The sequence below is a fragment of the Helicoverpa zea genome, chromosome 18 (genome assembly GCF_022581195.2).
Source record: "Helicoverpa zea isolate HzStark_Cry1AcR chromosome 18, ilHelZeax1.1, whole genome shotgun sequence".
Lineage (NCBI taxonomy): Eukaryota > Metazoa > Arthropoda > Insecta > Lepidoptera > Noctuidae > Helicoverpa > Helicoverpa zea.
This window is the reverse complement of record NC_061469.1, coordinates 1,391,154-1,419,141: the sequence shown is the minus strand read 5'-3', so window position 1 is coordinate 1,419,141 and position 27,988 is coordinate 1,391,154. Positions and strand designations below refer to the sequence as shown.

General features: G+C 37.4%; 1 protein-coding gene across 1 annotated transcript; it reads left to right on the top strand.

Moving 5' to 3' along the window:
* The first annotated feature begins 923 nt into the window (after positions 1–923).
* On the top strand, positions 924–26,680 carry LOC124638984 (frizzled-10-like). The gene is made up of 2 exons (XM_047176166.1): positions 924–1,268; positions 25,155–26,680. Exons 1-2 carry the CDS (start codon positions 1,092–1,094, stop codon positions 26,523–26,525), a joined length of 1,548 nt encoding a protein of 515 aa, XP_047032122.1. The 5' UTR covers positions 924–1,091; the 3' UTR covers positions 26,526–26,680.
* The last annotated feature ends 1,308 nt before the right edge of the window (positions 26,681–27,988 follow it).

The following is a 27,988-nucleotide window of genomic DNA, read 5'->3' as shown; positions in this document are numbered from 1 at the left end:
CGAATTTAATTTAATAGTCCCATGGACTATGGGACGTTGACAACATCACAGTAGGTGGTACTTAATGGGCACCTCTTGCTGAATAAATTACTTTAATAATATAACTTGGTTATAGTAAAGAAGGTAATTTTTCAATACTTATAGTTAAGAGGATTTATTCTGTGAAGCAAGATGGGGTTGTGATGAACGATAAACTACATTAAGTCCGCCAATGTACCAATTTTGTACATGAAGTATAAATAAATAAATAAATGAAAAAGAAGATTATGACGAGTGAATTCTTGATAGAGGCATATGATGTACATATTAATATCCAAGAGGAAGGTGTTATTAACTAACTTAATGCCAATGATGAGATTCTTACACCAGAATACTCATCCCCAAAATTAGAACAGTTTATAGTTTTGGGATTTTTTTTGCCCCATAGTAAATCTGGCCGGGTCTGCTTGTCGTAGCTAAAAGCTCTTCAAACTTCAAGTTTGACCGTGAACTGGTTTATTCTAATGCCTATGAATTCCCAGCAACAAAGTTGTATGGTATTACAGGAACATGTACCTACAACGTAGAAACGTCGAAGCTTCGTAATAAAATTTTAGAACCTCTCAATTACCAACACTTTTATTGCAGCAATTTCGTAAAATAAAATCCAACCTCATGGGCAGATACACTTAATTTTATACGTTCTTCATTGTTCCATCCATCCCATTCTCTCCCGATATGAAGACAGAGACGGTTAAAATTACTCCCACTGATTGCAGTGAGCCGTACACGAATTAGGCCCTTTTCGTTTTTTTCTTTTCATCTTAATGCCCTGTTCATGCGTTCAGACCTTTTATCGGAACATATGCATGTTTCTGAACGCACCGGCCGACCGGTTTCGTTCCTTTGCCTTTGAATTGAAACGCCGCGCCGCGTTCGAAATTTGAATCAGTCTGCGCTAAGCTACAGACGGGAGAGGACGCGCGCTTTTTTTTTAACAAAATAAAATATGTTTACGATTGATCAGTGTTTACCAACAGTGATTTTGTGACTGAGTTGATTGAATATGACATGATATACTAGTGCTTTTATTATTTGTGAATTTATATACTATGGCTCGGATTTTTTGTTTTCTTCTACTTGTGTGGCTGGTGTCTGCTGACCAGGAAGAGGTGGAAGGTGGCAAGTGCGAGAGGATCAAGCTGCCACTATGTCAGGATTTGGGATACAATTGGACTGCCATGCCCAACCTGATGGGGCACAAGGACCAGAAGGAGGCTGAGGAAGCGGTAAGAGATACTTTTCACTAACAACGTCTTAATTGCAAGTTAGAAATCGTATCAAGAATAGTAATGAAAGTAATTAGAGTGTAATTGTACAATATAAAGAACACTCCAATACATTTTCTGAAGTAAAATGTAATAAATATGAAATAGCGGCGGTCGTTTTAAACTTTAATGATAAACATAAAGTTAAAGAGGCAATAATCGTAACGCAATTCCCTGCGAACTCTTCTTTGAAATCATTAAGTTTTACAATTGCCAATGGAACAAAAAGATAATTACGAGCGCGAAAGAAACATAGGTTGAAAGAATTAACGTTCTTGTCATACAAAGTAGAGGGTTGGGCAGTGTATCAAGTTTTATGGTGTCCTGTATCATATGTTGGGGCCACCCCATTGTTATCTGTTGATTTACGATGGATAGCAGAATAACTTTTATGGTTTGTCAAACTGATATAGGACATGTAATGTGCGATGCTCCCGAGGGTTGTATTGTTGACTTTCACCATAACATTGTCTACTGTATGAAGGTCTGTGGAACTGTCTTTCAAATTCGCGATTTACACTCTTGTTTCACACGATACTTTAACTTTTTTATTCCAATGCTCTTTAGATTCTCATTTGAAATTCTGTTTAGCAGTTGTTTACCATTTTTAAACCAGTCTTATCGCATTAGCATCACAGGCGGCTACCTCAATTGTTTCCTCTTTTGGAATTATGACATCGCACAAAAATCTCAAGTTGTAAAATTATAAATGGCCTTTGATAATCTAATTCTTGTCCCATATAAAGTCTTCGGCATTGTTTACGCGATAAATAATAAAGTGTGGGCGTCGAACGACAGACGTGAGTGATAAGGGGCAGCAAATAGCGGCCTCTTATCACGCGGCACATCAAAGGCTCGATCTTATATCGCCAGCGAGCTAGTCGCGCAAACGGGCTCCGTACGCGACCACACCACACCTGTTCATACTCCGCAAATTGGCATTGCAAAAACTTCTGCGGCCACAGAAAAATATTACTCAGCCTACATCATGATTTGAGAGTGCACTACATCCATCAATAATCCCGCTTTCAAGTTGTATTCGCGATATTACAAATTACCCAGGATTAATGCGGTTAGTATGGCCGCATTAAATCAATAAACACACTACCGGCACTTTCATGCGTACTATCGCTGATAGTTGATATCTTTACAACGGCATAACGCAAGAGCAACAATTTATTTTTATTTATATCCCTTATCGAATGGCTGCTATCTTTGCCTTAAGTGCTGATGTGTATCGGTTAATGCCACCTTATCGGCGGCATCGCTTTTAAACCCAATATATCTGATATCTTTTAGTTATATATGAAATTTGCTAAGCCGATAGTGTAAGACGATTGCTGATGTGGTGTCATCATCATTCAAACTACTCGCACTCCTGACCGCTCTATTCATACGTTGGAAGTATTTATATCTGTGTCTGCTTTCAAGTCGCCGCTCTTAAATTGTGCGGTAATTGAGTGCTCTATTAGAATTATAATTGGCTCCGATTATCTCTGATTCAAAGTCGATCGTCTCGTATGAATAATCACGTCGGCCGCGATCCAAGTCGTTATCAGCCGAGCAATATTTAGGAGCCGCTCGGCCATTATCTTAATTAAAAATTCTTAAGACTTTAAAATAGTTCAGGGGCCCGATTCTCCTAATTTTACTTAAGCGACCTTCGATTGACGTTCGACTCGATTCGACTGAGATCCAATCCCGACTCGATTACTATTGAAGCGTATGTGGCATTCCGCTATTTTTTCTTTGAAATAAACGTTTTTATTCTTTTCTGTCATTCAATAATGAATCATTTTGTCTGCAAATGTTTTACGATTGCAAAATGATTGCACGGCAAACTACCGTATAGACCAAAATTACCAAAATAGCATACCAATCGCACACCAATCAAATGTCAATCGAATACGATTGGTCTTTTATTAGTAGCAGAATGCCCGATATGGTTAAAACTGCTATTACGATCGTATTGCGATTCGATTACTATTCGATTTTGACATTATTAACTTAGGAGAATCGGGCCCCTGTTCTGTTCCAATTACTACAGTTTGCTCTTTTCGTTTCATCATTTTGAGATGGTCACGTTTTTTTAGTTTCTTATTCCATTTTCTCTTAAATTCCTCTTGCCGCGTTCACAATCTCGCTCAGAATCTCCCTCCCACGTGGTTGTTTATCTTTGACAAAACGATCTCAGTCTCGTTGTTCTTTAGTTCCACAATGACGAACTTGTTCCACATTAAAACTGTAACATCTTTCCAGAATTCGACTATAACATAACTTCATCTATATCGCGACTAGAATCTTGGACCAGTTGAAGTGGGCCGGCCCATTCACGGGGGAGCTCATCCGATGCCGGTCCGGCGCCGGCCGTTCACCTTTAGATTGGGCAATTAAAGTCACATTTCTGGACCAATGATTTGTTACGCGTACTATCTCGCCAACATAATTTTACAACACCATTTGTTGGAATATCTAAATCATTTCGATGGTCAGATAAAACATGGTCATCCAAATGGGTTCCGCAAACATTTTCGAGTTCATGTCGACAAATACAATTTCCTTTACATTTTTTGTGGTAACATATTCTAAATCCTGTGCAAACAGTCGTCCAAGGCCAACAAATACCGGCTTTTAGCTGTGGAAGGTGGTAATGAGGCAATTTTCAGGCACCCACACCTTAACCTCTGGCTATTAACAAGTGAGTTAAACTAACAAACCGCTCGACTGCAAATACGAGCGTAACATGTAGAGTTTATGATGTACAGTTGCCATTAATCCCCCTAATTAAGAAGCAGGTTGAGGTTAACGCAAATTCGTCTAAAAACGTAAAATTGTTTGATAAACATGGTTAATTTTAGCCGCAAGTCTTTGAACGCAATTCAGGCAAGGTTACACCGGTACAAACCTTTAAAAAACAAAACGTTTCTTTTGAAAAATATTCATAAACCTTTCTTTTATCGCACAATGCTACAAATGCAATAATATCTCATTCATAATAAAACAATAAACTGTTAAACAGTACGATAAATGAGTTGCGTTGATAACCTATTTCCCCATATTTCGGCGCCTCTGTTGTGTTGAAAATGGCGGGTGTTGTTACCAGCTAGTGGGCGGCTTCAGGTACAGATATAGAGGTGCTATTGAGAAGTCCCCCGGTATATTCTTTGAACCGGCACCCTATCATTAGCGCAGGTATGCGAGTATAATGTACCATCATAAAAGGCCCGGTGTCTCACGGATGAAAGAAAGTTTTTGATGCTGTTAAATCCTCTTTCGTTATTGTTAAGCTCGTTATTTTTAACCAACCGCTTCTTTGGGAACTTTTTAAATATCTTTTCGTATCTGTTTCGTTATTATATTTTAGCTGTAATACCTATATGTTAATGCTACAATTCATGTTTTATTTCTATCTATTGCCATATCTGTCAATAAACGTCTTTCAACAAAGCATTAGTAAGTTATAGTTAATTAATTCTCGCAAAAACTCGATAGACTTTATGTCGGTAATGTTATTTAGTGAGCGCGGTTCAATCTTAATTTATATATATCTGATGGAGCTCGGTATCATATTTATTGCTCCTCCGGACCTGTTTTTGAATAACTTAGCACTTTTTATAGTAAAAAGGCATCACTTTGTGCGGCCGCCTACCTGAGGTAATTAGGGGCGGCAATTTGTGAGTTCTCCGGTTCGTTTTTGCCGTTTTAAGTGCGCCAGCGCCGCGGGCCGGCTTCGGCTGCGGCCATTCTCAGCCTTGGAGTCTATGCCGTAGAATACAACTATAATTAGGTACACTCTAAGTGTGATGCAAAAACTTACAATTTATGATGGATTGCTGCTGCGTTTTCAATGGAAATAAAAAGTATTAAACACTGCTGTTAGGTAATTGTTCGACTGGTTTTCTGAATAATTATGTCATTTGTTAGTTGGTGCGTTTATTTTGATACTTGGCTCCAAGCGACGGACCCTTTAGGTCCGTTTAAAACTCAACATTAATAGAAATATCATAGAAGAAAGAGAAACTTGTTCACATTCTCGATACAAGATCGTCTGGTATTAAAATAGTTGAAGCAACATCCATAACTGGCGAATTCGTCACGCAAACCAAATTCCAATCAAAGGGCGGCGGTTTCTCATGTTAGTACCAAAGTACCGACAGTTGGACGGTTTTAATTGTGGTTTAATTACACCGTTAACAATCACAAATTACTTGTAATAAAGTCGTAGTTAAGTGCGCCGCGGTGCGGGCGCGGGGGGCTGGCGGCGAGATCAAAGGCGCGCGATTACCGCACGGTGCGCGAGCGCATTCGTTTGGTTTTATTGCATCGCTCGGTGCGTCGACCCGATGCGATCGAGCTGCGGCCGATTCGATTCTCTGTACCTACTCGATGCTATATCGATGTCTTCGATTTAATTGTTAATCTCTTTTTGTTTTGTTATCTTTGTTAATTGATGAGGGTTACAGTTTTTTTGGTTTGTAAAAATAAAAGAGTTTAGCACTTAAGTTTAACTTAAATTTTGATAACGAAATGTTTCCTAAACATACCTTATAAAATTCAAAAAGGAGGTTCCCATCAATTCGGATTTTTGTAATGTTTTTTCTAGTAGCCTATCTATACCATATACGATCTATACCTTAATTAAACATTCATCAAAAAATTCTTTGTCTATGGATGACGTCACTACCGGTCACCATGTGTGCGAAACTTCAAAGAATTGATGGGGATTCGATCCCAGAAAAGGCACAGTCATCCTCATCCTCCGAAGGGACGGGATGGGGGAGGGGAGGGATAGAGGAATGCTGCCCAATTAGATAGATTCCGAGAGCTATTCGACACGACCCGGCTCCACTCATTATTATATTGCCACGGATTATATGGATACTTTGAGTAGGAATTAGATAATGTATAACGGTCAGCTGTTTTGATATTTTATGTTAATGCGAGAAAAATTACTGCAAAGAGTATACAATCAAAGCATTGTATGAAATTTCAAAACAATAAATCATTCTTATTGTATTCTTATTATTCTTACTTTTATGTTAATGCGAAAGAATTAAGTGGAAAGAGGTGTTACTGTTCATAAATGTTTGTACGTGCATTAATCAACTAATGAAGTATTATCTAATCATTTATTGCTTGATATTCATCTTCATTCCTTGTCTGTCTTTCTGTCTGTGTGGTCGAGGTGACAGCTATTGATTATTACAATCAATTCATGTAATTCATTGAAGCATTAGTAAAAGATCAAATGATTTCATGTCTTGTAACTACAATAATCTTTCCGCTGAAATCACATAATTTTGCGCATTTTATTGTAGTAATAATTGCCACACAAGTATCCGCATTAATTGAACCGCCCACACACTAACTAAACGCGCTAATACGTTGTATATTCATACTCAATAGCATCTCGGTATCTTTGTAACGTTTAGTTAATGATCTACAGATACTGTCGACTGAGATTGATAAATTTTATCTGGGATGGCTCCGATTGTTATCAGATATCATATTCGTACTGTGAACATTATTTTGATACTGTACTTATTAAGTGAAATGTCGTAGGTTTGGTATCGTCATGAAAGGTATGATAATTTCATGAAATGGTTGTGTGTCATGGTAGGGGTAATTTATCTAGATTAATTCATTAATTGATTAACGTTTCACATTTCATTATAGATATAGAGCATAGAGCATTTCCTGAAAATAGTGAATGTACAGATACTGTGGTCACTCATTTTTAAGTAGGTCTTTGGAATTGCTAATTTTAATGTACATACAAAATCTTAGAGGTTTATAGAATTTATTGATTAAAATACATATAAACGGTAGCAAAAACTTGTCTTTGTCGGTAACAAAAAAATGTCTCCGATTCCTTATTATAGCTACTGTTTTAATTGGCATTTAAATGTTAAGTGTATTGTTCTCGTTTATCTTTTTTATTGACTTTTAAAACGATATTGACTCTTTTAAAATCAATAAATTGCGATTATGCTAATATTATTATGCGGTGCTTTTAATACGACTATCAATTTGATGATTATCTTCCATAGTGACATTCTAAATCATAATTTAGCATCACTTCGCCTACGTATTCGAATTCCAGACATTAACATGAAAATATCTTAATGCTTAAAGTTAATCGATTCGATGTATCGATACCTGCTATTGTCGACGTAAACGAATCGGATCACTAAACACGGGTCAGTGGACTCGGCTTACAATGTAATCGATTAAAACAGTTAAAAAGGTCGGCATTGGCGAGTATTTAATTCAACCCGTGCCTTTTAGAGGATGGTCGTCGGGACCGGCGCGCGCGCATAAATAACCATTAAAAACTGTTTATCTCTGCTCACGACAACGCCGGCTCGTTCTCTTGTCAATTACACTTCCAGCAAAGACGCATACGTTTACTGCCATACCAGTTGAATGGCTTAAACCTTTTTGTTTGGCGGCATCCGACTTTTACATGTGTTTAAAAATAAATTAACTATCAAACGAACACTAGAAATGCGGCGACACGTTCGCGAACTTTAATTTATTCGCTTTAGTTGTCAATTAATGGAGGACAGTGTCGAGAATTAACATTACAAGCGCTATCTTTAGTGATATAAGTCGAATGATAGAGAACTCATTAGTTAACCATTCTGTATGGACGTTCATTAAAAGTTAAAATGTGATCAAAAGAATTAGAGTTAAATGGAACGTAAAAGTTTAGGAGATATAAAACAACTTCTCAGAACTGATAGGATTACGATTATAGAATTCTATCCAGCAATAATACAAGTGAGTTTCCTAAACAATAAATTGTCTGTGGCGTCTGAATGCGATATGCCATTGACCGCTAGCTATGAAATAATGAGTGGAAAGCAATAGAAAGTCATTAGACCGCCCGTAATGGCCGCCCGTGATGGCGGCAAAACGCCACAAATACAGATTAATATCTCACTGCACGTATTTATAAGATCGTGAGATTTTTTATTATGACGATTGAAATTATCTGTGAATATTTCAAGTTTTTTACTCTTAAGCTTTAATGTTTCTGCATAAGAACTGCGCGATTATGCAAACATCTTTTTTAATAAAGACGTTACCGATTTGTTAATGGCTTACCTGCTTAATGGCCTCTTTTTATTAAAATCTTCCGTCTTGTGGAATAAATAGGTACGTAGCTACAATTTACTCTGTTTTTATCAACAGCTGGTGGGCTATAAATCATGTTTTGATAACAATAGACGCGGTAAGCCGAATCGCTTATATTTTATTGTGTTCCATTTCCTTATTACTCTAATTAATCGGCCATTACGACGTCCGTCAGATGAAGTAAAGCTTATAACTGTCAAATATATGACAGCTAGCTGCCATCTTGGAAAAATAAAACTTTTTTTATTACTTACACATTTTTTCGTACGTTTGCAAGTATTATTGGCAAAGGAATTTGGCAAGCTTTTCCAGACGTTGTTTGAAAACAAATAAAGGATGTCTGTGCGCATATGTTGACATAGACGATTTGATTTGAGGTCGTAATGTAAAACTGCGTGCGGTATTTTTGCGCAAATGTTCGGTAAATATTGACGGTAATGTGTCACTGGTGCCATTTTTCATTCGTATTTTCAGATACGAAAACATTTCATATCATTCTTAGATACTGCATTTAATTAAAAAGCCACAGAAGCACACATTAGCTAAACTAAACATACAGACAGGAGCACTCAAGAATTTTATTATAATAAACTAATTAAATACGCCCAACGATAAGCAAGTTTCCCAAACACAAAAACAATTACACAGTGCATTAAACTTGCTCAAAAAGAGGCAAGAATTTAAGAAGTTTTATATCTCTGAAGCTTTGTACTGTCTGGCCTAATTAAACGTTATCAACTGATAACTGCTGGCGCCATCCGGCGTACCATTCACTATACGACTTTTATCCGATAGCTGTTTAGTAAACTGTTTAGTACAGCCACAGTCTAAAAATCATACAGTCGTCCGACGAAGACGTCTAGACAGGGCAATCGTGCGGGGTGTGAGGGGCGAGACGCGGGTAGGCCGCTCCCAAACTACGAACAAAATGATATTAGTAGTTTGGGATCTATCATTCAGGGCTAACGCGTGTTTCTTTTTTATAATAATTTTTTTTGGTAATTTAAAATGGTGAATGCGACGTGTGCTGTGAGTGATTGCAAGTCATGTTAAAAAAATATTTTATATTAGGATATCGCACTGGGCATCTGTTTGGAAATCCTGTAAATATTATAAATGTGAAAGTGTTTGTATGTTTCGTATCTGTGTCAAGATGGTGAACTTTTTATTTTTATTATTTACTAAGGGTGAATTTCGAGATGCTGGACGTAATTTTTATAATAAGAAATGGATGTCAGTTTTGAGTTTAATTGAAGTGCTTGTTACGAAAAAGTCAGCCTTTTTGAAATCCAAGATGGCGGACGTCATTTTCTTACAATTTGATATGGGTGTCAATTTTGAGTTAAATTGGGGTGTTGATTACGAAAAAGCCATCCTTTTTGAAATCCAAGATGGCGGACGTAATTTTCTTACAATTTGATATAGGTATCAATTTTGAGTTAAATTGGGGTGCTGGTTACGAAAAAGCCATCCTTTTTGAAATCCAAGATGGCGGACGTCATTTTCTTACAATTTGATATGGGTGTCAATTTTGAGTTAAATTGGGGTGCTGGTTACGAAAAAGCCATCCTTTTTGAAATCCAAGATGGCGGACGTCATTTTCTTACAATTTGATATGGGTGTCAATTTTGAGTTAAATTGGGGTGCTGATTACGAAAAAGCCATCCTTTTTGAAATCCAAGATGGCGGACGTCATTTTCTTATAATTTGATATGGATGTCAATTATGTGTCTAGGGATATACATGTTAGGGGAAATACTGATTATTAATTCCTTTTTTTTGTTATTTTATGACTTTAAATTTCATAATTTAATACATAAAATCCATTATGTACAAAGTAAAAATTACACCCAAAAATAAAATCACAAAAAAAAATAATTAAAATTTTTTGATGCTTCTCTTTTTATGTACCGGTATTGCAAGTATAAACCATAATATAAACTTCCATTTCATATATAATTGTTTTAACAAAATATTTACAGAATTTCATATAATAAGATAAAAATGAAATATCCCTAGGCAATGTTGATTTGTGTTTATTTGAATTGTTCCTTAGCAAGCAGCAAGTTACACCGTCAATAATGATTAAGTTTTGTAACTTGGTAATTTTATCACTTCAAATAAAAATGTAGGGTATAATATACACACATTAGTGAAAATGACGTCATTTATAATGTATTTATTTATAATACTGCTATCGATGTTGGTCTGCACTAAATAAATAATTTCACAAATATTGTTTACTTGTGACAACCCTGACCTATGCGTTACTGTCTAGACGATGTCGGCATTTTACACAAGATCAAAGGCGTCGTCCTACTGTATGTTCTTTATACTGTGGTACAGCTGTCGATTAGTCGCTGTTTGCGACTAATTGTAGCCATCCGACACTTGGATGTGAATAAGCGTAATTATGCTCACTTGCGTTTTTATTGCGGATTTCTGTCGGGAAACGGATGGGGAAAGCTTAGATAGTAGTTATGTTTTTATGTTATAGCTCACATCAATACTTCAAATGTAGCTTCAAATGAAGAAAATGTGAACATAGAAAAATATCTTAATCTAAATCAAAAGTGAATTACATAAATTAAATCTTAGTAAATTAGATGGATACCAAAGTTACCCTTACGTATGCGACTTGAAAGCGTTGGTCCAATTTAATGACTTTTCCAGTGATGCGTTTAATCGCACCAAACAGTCGGATCATGTACAGCGAGCTTTACTCGTATAGATACGCTAATTATCTCCATGGGGCCATAAAAAGCTGGTATAAAATGCCGAGACATGTACAACTTAAGTGCTGATTGTGTTCATTAAGTATCTTTTATTGTGTTGTAAAAACTTTTAATCAAAGGGCATAATTAGTCAGATTTTTCAGACCACACGACGATCGTTCGTAGTTTTCAGTACTTTATACTGAAAAAGGATGTACGATGTGGACATTAGTGGCACTATCCCAAAAACAAATTTTACCTTTTTACTTTTCAATCTTTCATGTTTTTATTTTGCGTTTGCTATATTAGTGATATGCCTAGTGAATAGAATATACCTACATTTTAATGAACATGTTTAAATAAACACCTTTAACTATATCTATCTACCTTCAAAGATTTATCTCCACAACCATTAACATCGATCCCTAACACTATGCAATTCATCAAAGGAGTTTGTCTACGTCCGCCATAGACTATTATAGACGCGGAGATGTCATGGCGGAAAGCTTACATTCGTCTCTTGCAGAGCCGGATTGAGCAAGCGAAATGCAAAATATAGAGATGGAAATAGGGAAGTAAAATAATAGTTTTTGGCTGTGGGGAAGCTTTCAGGGTCTGTATATGGAGCCCCTAGTTGCGGGGCTCCGTGCCAATTGCTGCTTACAATTCTGATATCCAGTACTTAGCTTTGATTAATATTGACGCGAACCATAACATAAAAAAAAACATGGTTTCTATCCAAGCTTATCCCATTCTTTTCTCGAGAGAAATAAGAGTCATTACTGCCAAAGTTGACTACTAGTGAGAGTATGAAAGGCGAGTATAAGTTAACTTTGGACCCATATACTTTGATGGGAACTACAGGGGACTCTGAAAGATTTAACTTTTTAGTTTTTCTCTAGCTTCATGTAAAATCCGGTACTGTATATCCCAGCATTGGCAACGGTTCGGCAAGTACTGAGGCGCGTTTACGAGGTGTGTAACGGCCTAGCGTTTACAAAGCGCAGTCGATGTTCTTACATTTATTTATAATGTGCATGTGAAAATATCGAAACCTCCTGGTTACAAACATAGTGAATTAAGTTAAGAACTTAGGTTCGATTCTTGCATTGTGCAAAAGGGGGTTTTGCAATTTCGTGTGTTTTTAATTATGTTCCAGAAAATTCTAGCTCAAATCTTAGTTAAATTCGGTCTTGATTGGTATCTGAATGACGTTCTGAGTAAATATTATGATGTGTGTGTAAAGCCAACACATTCGTCGATCTATGTTGTTGATCAAATGACAGGGTCAATAAATATTGCGAGATGTGGGCAAACGTTATTGTGTCAATTGTGTGACATACGAGTGTAAGGTCAGTAGTTTGGCAATCAAAGTCATAATAAATCTTCTTTCTACAAGAAGTTATAGGCATCAAGGGTCGGACATATTTTTTTTCATTCTTAAATATGTCAAATTAAATAAAATGTTTCATAGCTGAAACACTTATTTTTCGAACATTTTGTGAAACCTACCGAAAATATCTTCAATAATAATAAACACGTCAAACATCCAAGGTAGCACAATGAAAAATACAGAAAAAAAACATAATCTTGCGTGTTTATCGCGAAGACACAGTTTTACATAGAATTGAGCTATAAAAACCGTAATTCACACTACATAATCTGCGCATTTACATATATTCATACTTAAGATTTCAACATGATACCTAAACATTATTTTAAACCTACTTTTAAAAAAAACTGCGCATCGTACGTGACTTCTGGCTTTAAAAAAAACTTTAAAAGTTTAAACTGTCACTTTGTATCGTTGTAGCCGACAATATAATCTGTGATCTGTCACAGAAATGTAATAAAAACTTGTGAAATATATGTCGTGGAATGGTTTTGTCGTGAAATCTACGAGCTCTTGAATCTAGACGAGAATTTAGGGTTGTCCCATTTTTTTGCAGAAATGAGTAAGTCATCCATGTACACAGGCTTGAAAGGTTCAAAGAAAGAAGATTTCGGGTAAGAACGTTGATAGTTATAGAAGAAAGATAGGGACTTTGAGCATCTGTATGGCTAAAAAAAATGATACTTCTGAGTCGACGGAAGATAGAGAGACAATGGGAGTAGAAAAAATTCTGGTCCCAAATAAAATTTTGGGCGATGAGTTTTCAGTCACCATAGTTTCTTTATAGTTGGATAAGGTTACTCAATTTTTTTTTTCCAAACGGCAATCCTACATACACGGGGTGGTGACAAATTAACTCTTGCTACGGTTAGACATGGTGCTAAGTACACACTCACAAGCACACATATTTATAGCCGCTTTTAAAACATTTTAGCACACTGCGTAGGTAAATTGTGGTTTGAAAGTTGACAAATTCCGTTTGTATACAGCACTTATAGTATTTACTTAGTTCAAATGGAGCAAATATTGTGTGGGGAGCGGCGCCTTTGAAATGTCATAGTAAGTAAATAGTTTTAGACGTGAAAACTTTGTGCTTGGAAGGAAAATTGTGTAAGCTTTGGGTATTGAGAAATAGGCGTGGAAATACATATTTGGTGATAGTTGCTTGTTTTATATTTATTTGGTGATAGCCTGAATGATGTGGCTGGAAATAATATTACTCGTGAAATGACGTTAGATAGAGGAGTATGAAAGAAGAAGGCTTGCTATGCCGACCTCAAATAAAATTGTTAGGGCAGGAGGATGATGATGATTTACAAAGTAAAAGTATTCAGGCTAAGATATACGTACCTAGCAAATAATGTAAAAACACTAACTTATAAACCTAAGCTAAAGTTAACTTACATATATCAAAAGATGGCTACTAAGTACTAAGTCTGCCGAGAACCAGTTTCCTTCGGCGAATCGACACAACGTACGGCTTCAAATCAAATCGCCGTAAAAACTAAATGCGGCTTGATTGAACAATTATATCGAGTAGGAAATAATCGATTATGATGTATCGATAATATCTCGATCCATATCTTCTGTCGTTTTAGTGTGTGGTTATTGAGATGTATTGAACTTGGTATGGTGGTTTATGAAACTTCCCGTCAACCGCGAATAAAGAGGAATATATAATCTCCAAGTACAAAGAGCATGGGAAGAGTATGAGAATGGTGAATATCATCATCCTCCGAGCCTTTTTCCCAACTATGTTGGGGTCGACTTCCAGAATGGTGAATATATTGACAATCAATAGGTTACTGGATTGAAAACTTGATTATATGCTACACGTTGAAGACCATTTCTATATTCCCTAAATCAAAGTTTGCCTATTACCTACCTTCTTATTGTACCAAACCAGTAAAAGAAACAATAACAAGTAAACCAGTAACAAGATCTTAATAGCAATATTTCATCAGCTTTCCAGAAAGTATTGAATATTTGAAAATAGACCCTTTGTCTTCATCCTCAAAAAGTTCAAATGGTTCGCTAGTACAGCTTGCAGCTAGATCTAATAACATTTTAACGTCATATAAAAGTCTAAAACTTTACCACCGCGGCGACGGGGTCATCACACCACACAGTATTCCCTTAATATCTTCATGAATTAACACGCATCAGAGAGCAGCCGCAATCACGGTACGATTGTCTTCTCTGGAGAAGCCGCCACGACGAATCTGACCATCCATTTAACAAAACTACACTTAACACAACCCATATTCACCTTTACGACTTTAAAAATAAGGTCCACATAAACTGCAAATGGAATTGATAGTCAGCAGTTTTGTCATGATCTGTGCTAAGGGAATTTGAGCTTTATGTTGTGGGGTTAAGGTTGTTGTAAGGTGTGGTGGAGCATGGTTAATGGATACCATCAGAGATAGTCACGACCGGTGTACGATTATTATGAATTAGCTTCGCTTCAGTGGGGAACACCGGCCGGTGCTCTCGCCTTTTTGAAAACACGAGTAGGAATACTGGTATTGAAATACTATGGGATTCCTTGGAACTTCGCTGTTGTTAGAAAAATAACTTCGACTTTTATTATTATCAATTTAGTGTCATTCGTTGGAGTTATGCCAATTATTTCGATAGTTCTCAAAGTGATGTAAATGTCTTATTTAGTGATATGTCCTATGAAGATATATTACAAGAACCTCTACACTTCTCTATTTTCATTTGACTTATAATTTTTTTTTCATCTCTCATTGCATATCATATTAAATAACCTGAGACAGCATTACCATTTACACCTATTATGACCACCAATAAAACGCCTATCAAATACTCTATGGTCTTAAACCGGGTGTCACTTACCACAGAGTTTAAACTTACTAGATCTATCTGTCGGCATTCCGCTAATGTTACTAACTGAGTCCACCAGGTGGAGCGACTGTCGCCTCTCAGATTGTAAGACATTTTCTGTTATGTGACACTATCTGTCGATGTTATCTTTTATATAAAACATGGTCGTTAGGAGTGAGGTAGCTTGGGCTTGCTAATTGCGGGCTACACTATGTAGATATGTGCACTTGTGGCTATGTATACTATATACAGGGATAGTGTTGGAATTGCTGTCCCTTCCATCCAAGACATATTATAATGCTTTTGCTTCAGCTGTTAAGATTGTCTATGTATGTATGTTCATTGCTCATAGAAATATCGAGATTTTGAGACGCCGAAAAAGTTACCATGACAACAAAAATACTTTTGTTATTGTTGTCTGTCTACAAACTAGTCTAGAAAAACATTGTCGTAGATTATAGAGATAGTTTCGCTATTATCAAATAGGTTTCCAAATGTTCTAGTTTTGTTTCTACGTTAAAGCAAGATCAACTAAAAAACAATGTCACTCTAACTTTCAAAAACATATTTCTCCTAGTAATTTTCCTAGCGTACTCAAAAACTAGAAATAAATCACAATGTAGAAATTATCTCTCGAGGCATTGACCTCTACATATATCAGAGACAAAACACTGATTAACCAAAAACAATAGTTTATCAACTTCTTGGCTTGATTAGTTGAAAAGCGAAACAATAAAAAGAACGCACGTCGCTCGTAAATCGGCGCGAGCGCACGCCTCCTTTGGTCGGCTGTACGATATAGAATTTAGTGCAGAAAATCCTCTTTACATCGTGCTTGTAAAAATGCATTTAATTCTATCCTATGGTAGGTTTTTATCTTCATTTGTTTTAGAAAAAATGTCTACATACTACATGGCTGGCGGGTGCGGGAAACCAATTGGGCACTGAATAGACGAACAGAGACACAGTATGAGTCATCATCATCATCACAGTATGAGTGAATATATTGTCTTGTACAATTTATTATGAATGATTAAACATTAAGATTTAAGATATCAAATACAAACGTGTCCTGTACCTCTGAATGAAATCGAGGACAATTGCCAGTTTTACATTAAAAAATATGTAAGATTGCAACTTATCACGTTTTGATAACCATCTTTCTCTAATCTATGGTTTTTAATTCCATCGCAAGTACAATTAAACGATAAAACTGGTTTAATATCATCAATAATTCATAACGTAAGTAATTATATTACCCCCATTCTTAGAATCATGACCTGTCTATAATCAAAATATAGATTTTGTTACGTCTTATCGTTTTTACTAGTAACTAATGAAGGTTGAAACATAAAACGTGTTATATTTCGTAAATTATGTAATTCAAAGTTATCAATCTGTGTGCCTCAAATACTTTGCAATAAAAAACATTTTCTTTTTCTCTCTTCTGCCCTGTTCCCGATTTTATGTGGGGTCGGCGCAATATGTCTTAAACTTCCATTCCTCCCTGTCCCTAGCCATACTAGCACTCACTCTCTTTTTATTCATGTCGTCTTTCAGGCTATCCATTCCCCTTTTCTTAGGCCTTCCTCTTTCTCTCCATCCATCTACATTCATCCTTAGCACACACATTTTCTGCAAAAATAAATACACAAAATTACAACAACATAACTGGTCGCATTCTATAAACATAAACAATTTGCTTTACAAAACAAATGTTTCTGTTCAAAATCAAAACCCGGTAACCAACAGTAAAAAAAGCAAGCAAAACTTAGCCTTCTGCCGCACCTGTCATACTGCACAGCCGTAAACCGCCAATTAATCCATGATGGGGTACAGTGGGCGCTTTCACATGATTCAATCCCATGGCTTTATGGTGTCTGCTTCGAATACATCAGCGGAGCCGGAAGCGGGCATGAAGTAACTCAGCTGTGGAAAGTGGAACGCCGGGATCATAGAATAACAGAGTTGTAAGTTTGTAACAGCGGAGATTGCGGTGTTGCACGATGGGCTAAGCTTGTAGTTTTCCGTTCTGTTTAGTATGTTTTGATGTATGAAGGAAGATAGCTGTCCTGGGAATGTTTTATGATAATATAGTTGGTTTTCTGAAACCTGGAAGCAAGTATTATTACACAATCATAGAGACTGGTGGTATATTAAGTCGCAAGTACTTTAAACGAAACTATACTAAAATTTATGAGGACTCTTTAATAAATTAAATAATTCTTACGAACAATTTAAATCTTCTTCTGCTTACCTAGCAAGCTACGATTTAAAGAATTGTAATTTGGCAATTACAATTGGGAATTACGTACACATACCTGGTTTTGATAATCGTCAACATAGTCACAACACCTCGTGGGAAACTAATCAATAAACCAATCCGTTACTATCTCAAATCGGCGTGGAATCATCATTAATTGGCGTATTTTTTTACTAATTGAACTGAGAAAAAGTTTTAATTGCCACATAAATACTGATTAATTAACTATCTATATACTGAAGCTACCGGTCTAGAAAAACTGATATACTGTACTTAAGAAATCAATTAAAGTTAATTAAATAAACCAATTAGGGTCATAACTTGAGTTCGGAAGAATCCGGGTAACTGAACTAGTGGGATTGGTGGTCTGTCCATATACATAATGTTAATGTATGCAAGAACGGTAATGGGCGTATAAGCTACGGGGAAGATATGCATTCATTAAGAGAGAAGGCTGCTACAGTTTTTCGCAGCATCCATTAAATCGTAGAGTCACCTTTCCTAAAATGACAGAAAACTGTTGAAAACTATGTAAAAAATCGTTGACTAAGAGTCAACAAAAATAAATGAAAATAACTATTTACCGCTACTTTTTATTTAGTAATTTTCAGTACCCATGACCTAAACATGACCTGTTTCACCAGAGCTCAAATAAATCATCCAAATAATTTTAAGAGCGGTAGCATTTCAAACTTAAATTCAATCATTTACTTAGAACTACAATATATTATTGTGTCCCACCAAACTATAGGTACATTGTGTATCGATTGATTACAAAGGCACAGTATTCGCGGTGCGCTCGCGCAATCAAAATAAACGTAGTTGTAGCGTTGTTTTTATGACGCCGCCTCACTCCGCGCCGCGTGTTTACGCGTCGGTAAACGCTTTGATGTTTAACTCCTAGGGGTGACACTCAAAACTGTAGTAAAAAGATATTGAAAATGAATATTATAAAAGCGTATTTGGGATAAGCAACCGACCGGCATGCGGCAGAAGAAATGATTGAAATCGGTAAAATTACAAATTAAATTACGAGATACTGATGACTTAAAAACATGATGATTTGATTTTGATATTTACTAATTAATAGAAAAAGAACTTACGCAGACAACAAAATTAATTTATAAGTAACCTCTAAATGACTTCACGATATACGAAAAAAATTACAATCTAACCAACATTATTCACTTAAAATTAAAGTTTCAATATTCTAAAAACAAAAATTCATAACAACTTGACAACCCTACGTAGGTTATCCACGCACAGCTAGATCAAAGGGCCGGCAAAGCTAATGAAGTGATAAATAGCAGCAGAACATCACCCTTTATAAATAGATAAACAACTGTTTTGGAGCACCCTGTGTCGGTAGCGTGCACTCCATCATTTTACATGGGCCCTTACAATTGTGGGGCTGATAACTTTAGGTACATACCTATTGGTTGGAAGTGAATGAACGTGTCCGTGTGTAGTTTAGTGATAACTATTAACAATATTGTTTGTGTTGTTTTTGGTAGTATTATCGTATCTATGAGAGTAGTGAGTGACAGAATATGTTAACCATTATAATAGGTCTTTGGTTAATGAAAATTACACGTTTTTCTTAGTTACATATCGTGAGTAATTAAGGTTTTTTTAAAAAGAACATAGGACCTTTTTATTTAGCTCTCAACATGCTCCACCATTCTTTTGTTTTTCAAGAAAATAAAAGTTCAAACAAGGTGACTGTTTGAAAGAAAATATTTTTTTGTTTTTTACATCCAATCAATTGTTATTATAGGTATCTAATTTCGCAGTCACGTGTACGCGTCCTAAACGTCCGTTTGACAACTGTCAAATCATTGTCAAAGATACTGCGTTATCAGCCGGTATTATATCATCGTTGTGTTGCCTAAACAGGATATTTGAATGTAAATAATTTACGTAAAGAATACTTTCAAGCTGATAATGTTGAAATTCCCAGCGCTCTAAGTTCCACTTATCAATTTGAAATTTTGTTGAAAATTAGCGTCAAGTTGACATCTGTCATCAAATCAATGAAATCTAAACAATTTATACTTAATGAGAACAATAATCTTTAGTTAAAATTGATTCTCAAAACAGAATTGTGTACCTGTCATGTAATCATGTAGCACCTGCAAATCGGTGTCCGATGATACACAAAGCCACCTTCTTTACCTTATTAAAAAGTTGGTACACCTAACCAAATGCTTCTAGGAATACAACGTGATTTGTTATTGATACTACAGCAAAATATACATAAACCGACCTATCTATACGTACGTAACCTGCATACAGTAAATGGATCACCGTGTCCACCGTCTCTTTGATCGCTGCTAAGGCACGGCTGCGCGCGCGCCGCTTTGATCTATCGCATAGCTTTGTACAGAACAAATAGTCCTAGATTATATTAATAGCGGGAAATACGAGGAAAAATGTGTTTATTCTGATATATTAATGTTAGCCTTTGAAGAAGTTGGTATGATAGTTTATTTGGTATGTTTATTATATTTGCACTCAATTTAAAGTTAACAGTAATAGCGTTTATGTTAATGTTGGTTTCTAAGAGCTGCGGCAAAAATCCTTTAATGTTATTTGCCCACGTTCGAATTTCGGATTCTTTAACATTTTTTTTCTATAGATTAAGAGCAGGTTATTTATTACAATTTAAATTTCCAAATTAATAGTTTTAAGACATTAACAGATAAAAATCAGTACTTACTATAATTCATGAAACACAGGTTTACATAAACCTACCTCGGGCAGGTCGCTTTAATATCTTAAGTCTTTGTTAATAACAAGTATTTAATAATTGTGTTAATAATAGTATAAGTAGTAATTGCCTTGCAATATACATACCTAAGATTTAACTATGAAATTACTGTGGCTTATTATAAACCATCTTTTTGTAATTCTGTACATTAAATATATTTCTATTTCTAATTGCATTAAATAATCGTTAAACTAAATGTTTGTTCGATGACAACATAACCATTTACCCACTTTTTAACCTGGTGACAAATAAGCTCTCCCATGATGCTAACATAATCTCTAAAGACAAAACTAGTCGAAAATTCCTGAAACTCAGTCTTCCTGCAACTGTATTACATTTTGAACTAAGTCCTGGCACGGGCCATCAAACTCGCTCTCTGCTCAACTGTCCCGTGAATACATCAAAGCATGCGCAAGCGCACTCGGCTATTTTCGGAGCATGTCGGTAATTAATTTTTTGTCAAGCCCTGTCCTTTGTTGGTCGTGGACAAAATTCACGTTTAAAATAATTGTATGGTTGAAATGTATTTTTAATTCTCTGAGAGACATTTACGATGGAGCAAAAATAAATGCTCTGTTTTTTGGTCTGTTTATGTACTTGTCTTTTCATTGCTACTTGGTCCTTTTTATAAGAGATGTGAAGTTTTTTGTATGATCAGAATCTTGCTCTCTAAACGCCTCAAGCCATCAAAATAAGTAGGTAGGTACGTGTAAGAAAACAAACTTTCATTGTTACAAAACTCTTAACTAAAACGGCTAAAGGCTTCGTCCATTGTGAGACCCACTAAGTACACATTTCATGACGTCATCAATCAATCCGCCGCCACTATCGAATGTTTACCCAAGCAAATAAATAATACGACTCCGAGAACTAAATAACTCAATGGATCAGCTAAAGTAAACAATCCTAGTAAAAAACACCACGGCAAATTCAACCTTGTTCCTGAGTAGTAAGGTTGAGATTAGAATGTGTCGTGTTGTTATAATAATCTTGGTATTTATATCAATGGAAACCGTTGTATGTGATCCAAAAACATCCAACTCCACTTATGTGGGCAAATGTTTGTTAAGGAGACGTTCGCTTCAGATTATTCCATAAATCCTTCCAGTTTTTTTCCTTTTTCCATCTCAGGCGCATACGCAGGATAATAAAGTTAATAATTTATGCCGCTTAATGATCATACTGAGATAATGAGCACGCATTTGCAATATAAAGGTTGCGCTTTTAATTTGCAATCAGAAATGGACCAGTTTTATTTAAATAGCCGACAAAAATGCGACGCAAAAATGAAATTAATCCAACAATTTCATATAAAAAATTGTAATTAAAGTTTTTGTGGTTAAACCAGTACTTTATGGTTTTAAAATAAGTCTTACTTGTCTACATTTTTATGAAGTAAATAGTGTACGGTCTATTTACGGTTCGAAAACTTGTAAAGCAATCTCAGAATGTCCGACTATCCGTGACAAGAGTAAAACGTCGGAATAATAAAATATAGAAACGTTAGGTCAACATGGCCTTAACTGAAATATCTTAAGTGGTGCCGACTTAAACCTTTTCCGAACGCAAACAAGTATGTTTGCTCACAATTGTTAGCTTAAAGCGTACGTTTGTTCGAACAGAAAAAACTCTAAAATACACTCCATTTTGAGTGCAATCTACCGTTCTAATAGGATATGCGCAGGCGCAGGTAACGAATACTATTTGGTTCTTTAAATAATCCGTGACGGATTTTGTAGGAAAAAAGTTCAAGCAAGTGTAGTAAAAAATGTTTTTTTACACATTTTATTGATAGGTACTTTGGTACTTATGAAAATACACATGTTTGCAGAGATTATTGGGATAAATGTCAGAGTACCTCGTGTGCAGTCGAGCGAAAAGTGCAGTAGCATCTATTGACCAATGTTTTGAAAGATGCAACATTGCATTGATGAATATGCTACAAGGAATTCATACTTTTTATTGCTTTTCGAGTTTTTGTTTGGTTAGCTACATAACTTGATAATCTTTCGGAAAACCTGGAAGATAATAGCCTTATCAGAAATTATATTAGAAAATTAATATTTTCATACACATTTTCTTCAAATAACTGGAAAAATGGTTTCTTCATTCCAGCGTAATAATTCAAAATTGGTTCAAGGCTACCAGGATAACATACGTGTGAACAAATTAATAAGCGCCATGTATCATGTTAGCTCGGTATCAGGGATTATGTGAAGAGCGACCTTTGTCAGCACATTAGTTTCACATTTGTTGTAAATCAGCCTTTATCGGGGGCCACAATTATTGGCAGGTTTATCTTGTTTTAAATGTAAAGCTTTGTTTTGTTAGGACTTGTAGATTGAGGGAATTCGCGTTCTATTCTTTCATGGATTATGAAAATTTAAAATATGTTTTTAACGGCGCGAAAAGGCCGAGTTTTTGAATGTTTGAATTTTTTAAAATATATTATAACGCTGTAATTAATTAATAGCCATTTTGCTCTGATAATCTTATCACTAGGTACTTGGCATCCGCCAGCGGTGAACCCGCTAGAGGCATGAGTACCTACTAAAATGTAGCCTACCTATAGCTTTCTTCGATAAATCTATCTAAAACGTTCAGCTTTATAATATTAGGATTGATTAGTTTTTTAAAGAAGTTATGTTGAAAATGAACAAAAGAATACCTGGGGGATCTTATTAAAACTAAGACCTGTCGGCATCACATAATGTACCAAAGGAAGGAATTCCGATTACCGATGCCGTCATTAATCGTTAGCCGGAATCGATATAAATTGCCACTCGATTCAATTGTAAGCGGCCTGTAATGACAAAGGCACTTTGCCGTCTTAGCTAAGAGGTTTTTAGGAAAAGAATTAACTTTGAATAGCTTTCTTTAGCATCTCTAAGCTATAAAACTGCAACGAAACTATCAGCATCATTTGAAATACAATGCTGAAAAAAACGATGTCCCTTCATAAGTTTTTATTATTAAATTTTTAATTTATTACAAAAAAGTCGTGGTGGCCTAGTGGGCAAAGAACCAACCTCTCGAGTATGAGGGCGCGGGTTCGATTCCAGGTCAGGCAAGTACCAATGCAACTTTTCTAAGTTTGTATGTACTTTCTAAGTATATCTTAGACGCCAATGACTGTGTTTCGGATGGCACGTTAAACTGTAGGTCCCGGCTGTGAACATCCTTGGCAGTCGTTACGGGTAGTCAGAAGCCAGTAAGTCTGACACCAGTCTAACCAAGGGGTATTGGGTTGCCCGGGTAACTGGGTTGAGGGGGTCAGATAGGGCAGTCGCTCCTTGTAAAGCACTGGTACTCAGCTACATCCAGTTAGACTGGAAGCCGACCCCAACGTAGTTTGGGAAAAAGGCTCGGAGGATGAGGATGATTTTAATTTATTACCTGTGTCGCTAATAATCTTCTAATGCCCATTCAAAATAACGCAACCGACAAGGACATTCTCATATTAACCCCCAATCTCGCCAAAATTAAGCTAATTCGCTTAAAAATAATACCCCAAAAAACCACCGACTTCCTGTATGAATCTTTATAATTTAACCTCATCATACCACATTAAACTACAATCAGAGCCGACTTAACTAAAAAACGTAGGTTCAAATCTTCGAAACAAAATTAGTGTCGGAGGCCCGTGTAATCCGTTCCAAGGCCGGCTGTTTGTGAAATGGTTGTTTTTTTGCGCTGGCAACTCAGCGAGGCAATTATCCTACAACAATGCGACAGGTCTCCATTGAAAAAGTCTTTGGAGACGCAACCGAGCGAATGAAATGATGGCCCCGAGAGAATTTTGGGAGCTTTCGTTTTAGACTTTTGATAACTTGATTTTTAGTTAGAAAGGTCTGTTTATTAAAAGCAGGGTTTTTAGAAGAACCTTTTATTTTAATGTGAAAGTTAAAGCCTATATAAATTTATAAGTACACCTTAGCTTTACAAATTAGCCAAATTAATTTATATACAAATGTGGAAACCATTAAGGTACCTTAATGTTCAAGAGCTTTAAAATTGAGGACTTAGCCCTAATGATATAGGCAACAAATACTCTCATTACCATATTACATTGTGTACCTAATATAACAGGAACTATGAAACTTGACCTGAGAGAAATATAAGTAGTTTCACTTTGTATCCGCTACGTGGAATTCAATAGATTGCCTAGCTAAGTAGACTAGCTAGTAAGGGAGAAACGCCGCTCTATTATGTTACTTGAATCGTAATTAATTTGACCTGTACAGTCTCGTATTATTTTTATGTTAATCATTATTGCTTTGAATTAAAATGCAATATCATTACGGTGAATGAGAGTTAAATCTGATAGATGCTATTTCTATAGTCAACCTAATCTTCGCCGTCAAACGAACCTTCCAAAGCAGTTTTCGGCCTTTAGATTTGATTGCGTGACATCCGTTCTGGTTCCAACAAAAACGAGTCTCTCTAACGACCTTGCCATTGTCTCCCAACCTGTCATTTGCTGCCTTTTTGCTCATCAACCCGTGCCTGCAGGCTTGGGAATACAGTCCTTTGTGAACGTTTTACTACCACTAAATAAAATTATACTTCAAGCTCTCGAGACATTTTATGGACGGACATTTAATTACATTTTATTAAACTTGCATTCTATAGCAACGTTCATTTTGTTTCTTTAGGATTACTCTGAATTTTTTATTGCATTGAATGACTTCTAATTCGTATTTTTTTATTGTTTCAGATGGTTGCATTCACGGGTATTCTATCGAGCGGGTGCTCTGTCCACGCGCGGTTCCTGCTGTGCTCGGCGTTCGCTCCGCTGTGCTCCGAGGAGGTGTCGGGCTCGGTGAGCGCCTGCAGAGCGCTCTGCGAGACCGTCGTCGACGACTGCAAAGACCAACTCAAGCAGATGCTGCCGACCATAGTGCTCGACTGCTCCGCCTTCCCGCTACGAGCTGACCGGCGCCTGTGCATGCGACCACCCAATGCCAGCGAGTCCGAACCTGAGCCACCCCCGGCGTCCCGCTGGCCCTTCCACGACCACGATATCAGAGAGCACGGCTGTCCACCGGCACACACCAGAGCTCCGACCGGCGAGTGCTGGCCCGCGTGTGGCCAACATGCCAGATACAGCCAGTCCGACAAGAGAAAAGCTGAAATATGGATGAACACGCTAGCCTGGTTCTCCTTGCTGTCCACGTCATTTGCGCTGCTCACATTCTGCGCGGAACCGTCGCGCTACAGATACCCTGAGCGGCCCGTCGTGTGGATGGCAGCCTGCCACGCTATCGTCGCCTTAGCGCATGTCACTCGAGGCTGGTTGGGCGCCAAGATAGTATCCTGCTCCGGAACTACACTAGCCGTGGATGGCCTGGCTTCACCAACATGCGTCGCCTTCTTCTCTCTGACGTACTACTTCACGTTGGCTGCGGACGCGTGGTTCGCTAACGCTTGTGTTGCGTGGTACCTGACTGCGGCCAGTGAGTGGTCTACTGAAGCTTTGGAGCGTGCTGCGGCGTACCTACACGCCGTGTCGTGGGGCTGGGCGGGAGCATGGACAGCAGCCGCCTTGGCACTGAGGAGAGTAACAGCCGACGAGTTGACGGGAACGTGTGGAATATCTGATGCTGCTGCCGCGGCTCTAGTGGGGGTGCCTAGAGGTGCTCTGCTCGTAACATCCGTGGCGCTGGCTATCGGGGCCTGCCCTGGCATCATGCGGGTGCGACGCGCGTTAGACTCGCGTGGAGCGAAGAGAGTGGGCAGACTGGCGGCGCGCGCAGCGGCTGCTGGTCTACTTTACTTTGTGTTAGCCGCGTTGGGGACTGGCGCGCGAGTTTTAGAAGCTCGGATGCGCGAGAGCCGGAGCGGGCTCGCCTTGCTGGTGGCGCTGGACGCGGGGCGGGTGGAGGCGGGCGCGGGCGCGAGCGGGGTGTCGGCGTGCGTGGCGCTGGCGGGCGGCGCGGCGGCGGGCGCGTGGGCGTGGTCGCGCAAGTCGGGCGCGGTGTGGCGGCGCGCTGTGTGGCGCCCGCGCAAGGCCGCGTGCTGCGCGCCGCCGCTGCTGAGGACTCACCACCCCTACTACAAGCGCCCGCTGCACGTGTCGCGCGTCTGACGCAACCCTCACGATAATAGACTGTATTCAATGCGTATAGTGTGTAAAGTGCCTGATTATGCCTTCTGTGAAGGCGCTCTCGATAAGTTTTGTAAAAATGTGTAAATAATATAAATTTTATTAATTATAATATACTGTTGTTTTTTATATCAAAACTTTGTTTTATTATGTTTCCCGGAATTATAACATTCTGAAACCTTTAGTGAAAGGCGTTATCTAAATGGCCAGCCCCTCTGTTTCTATAATATGCTCAGATGATTTCGCCGTGAAGATGGGAACTGCAATAGTAGACATCAACTTCAGTAAGTTTAAAAACGATAAGAAGAGCAGTGCGTTTTCCCTGCTAAAGGAAATACTTATCCATTTTGTCGACCTTTAAAAACGTTCAAGACAACTGTAAATTATAGTAGGATCAAAGGGAAGGGGATACGACAATAGAATAGATACAGTATAAATATGTAGATAGGGATCTACCCTGGCCTTTTGAAACCAAGTCAACAACAAATATAAGTAATTTCTCATCATCTATACATATAATAAATCTGTAAAAAAACTGTGTCTGTACATTGAATATATTAAAAAAATAATAATTGGGTGGGGTTTAGAAACAGTAATGGAGCACAAATCCAAAAAAAAAATTCTGTCTGTATGTCTGCATGTCTGTATGTCTGTATGTCTGTTTGTTTGTACACGCTAATCTTCCGAACTACTGAACGGATTTCAATGATTTTTTCTTTGTTGTATCAGTATTAAGCCTGGTCAACATATAGGCTATAATTTATCTTCGAAACTTGAAGACCTGATGCAGAACTCCAACAGACCAACAAAACTATAAGAGATACAAAAATGGTGCCATGGCAAAAATTGTTTCATGTGATAAGCATTTTCAGCTGAGATAATAAATTTGAAGATCTGGAACACCTGATGTGGAACCCCAAGAGCCCAGCTTCTCTGTACCATATACAGGTATGATGTTTTAGCAAAAGTTGTTCAATTTGATAAGCACTTTCTATTGACTTATACAAATTGAAGATCTAAAACACCTGATGTGGAACTCCAGGGGCCCTGCTAGACTATAGCATATGAAGATATGACGTTTTAGCAAAAGTGGTTCAATCTGATAAGCACTCTCTATTGACGTATAAACATCGAAGATCTGGAACACCTGATGTGGAACTTCAAGAGCAATACTACACTTGAAATGTATAGAAATGAATGTTATGAAATCTTCTTCTTCTTTAGTCGGTCCCTCACTCGTTGAGGATCGTGACCCCATCTCCTACGCCGACTATTAGCTGTCGCCAGCGTTCTCTGTCCTGTGCCAGCCTGTATGCCTCCTGGAATGGTTTCTGCAGGGTCTTACTGAGCAAATCCGTCCATCGGGTTGGTCTGCGGCCCCGTGGTCTCTTCCCCTGTCTTTTGCCTAATAATATTGATTTTTCAATATTGTCAGGGGGTTTCCG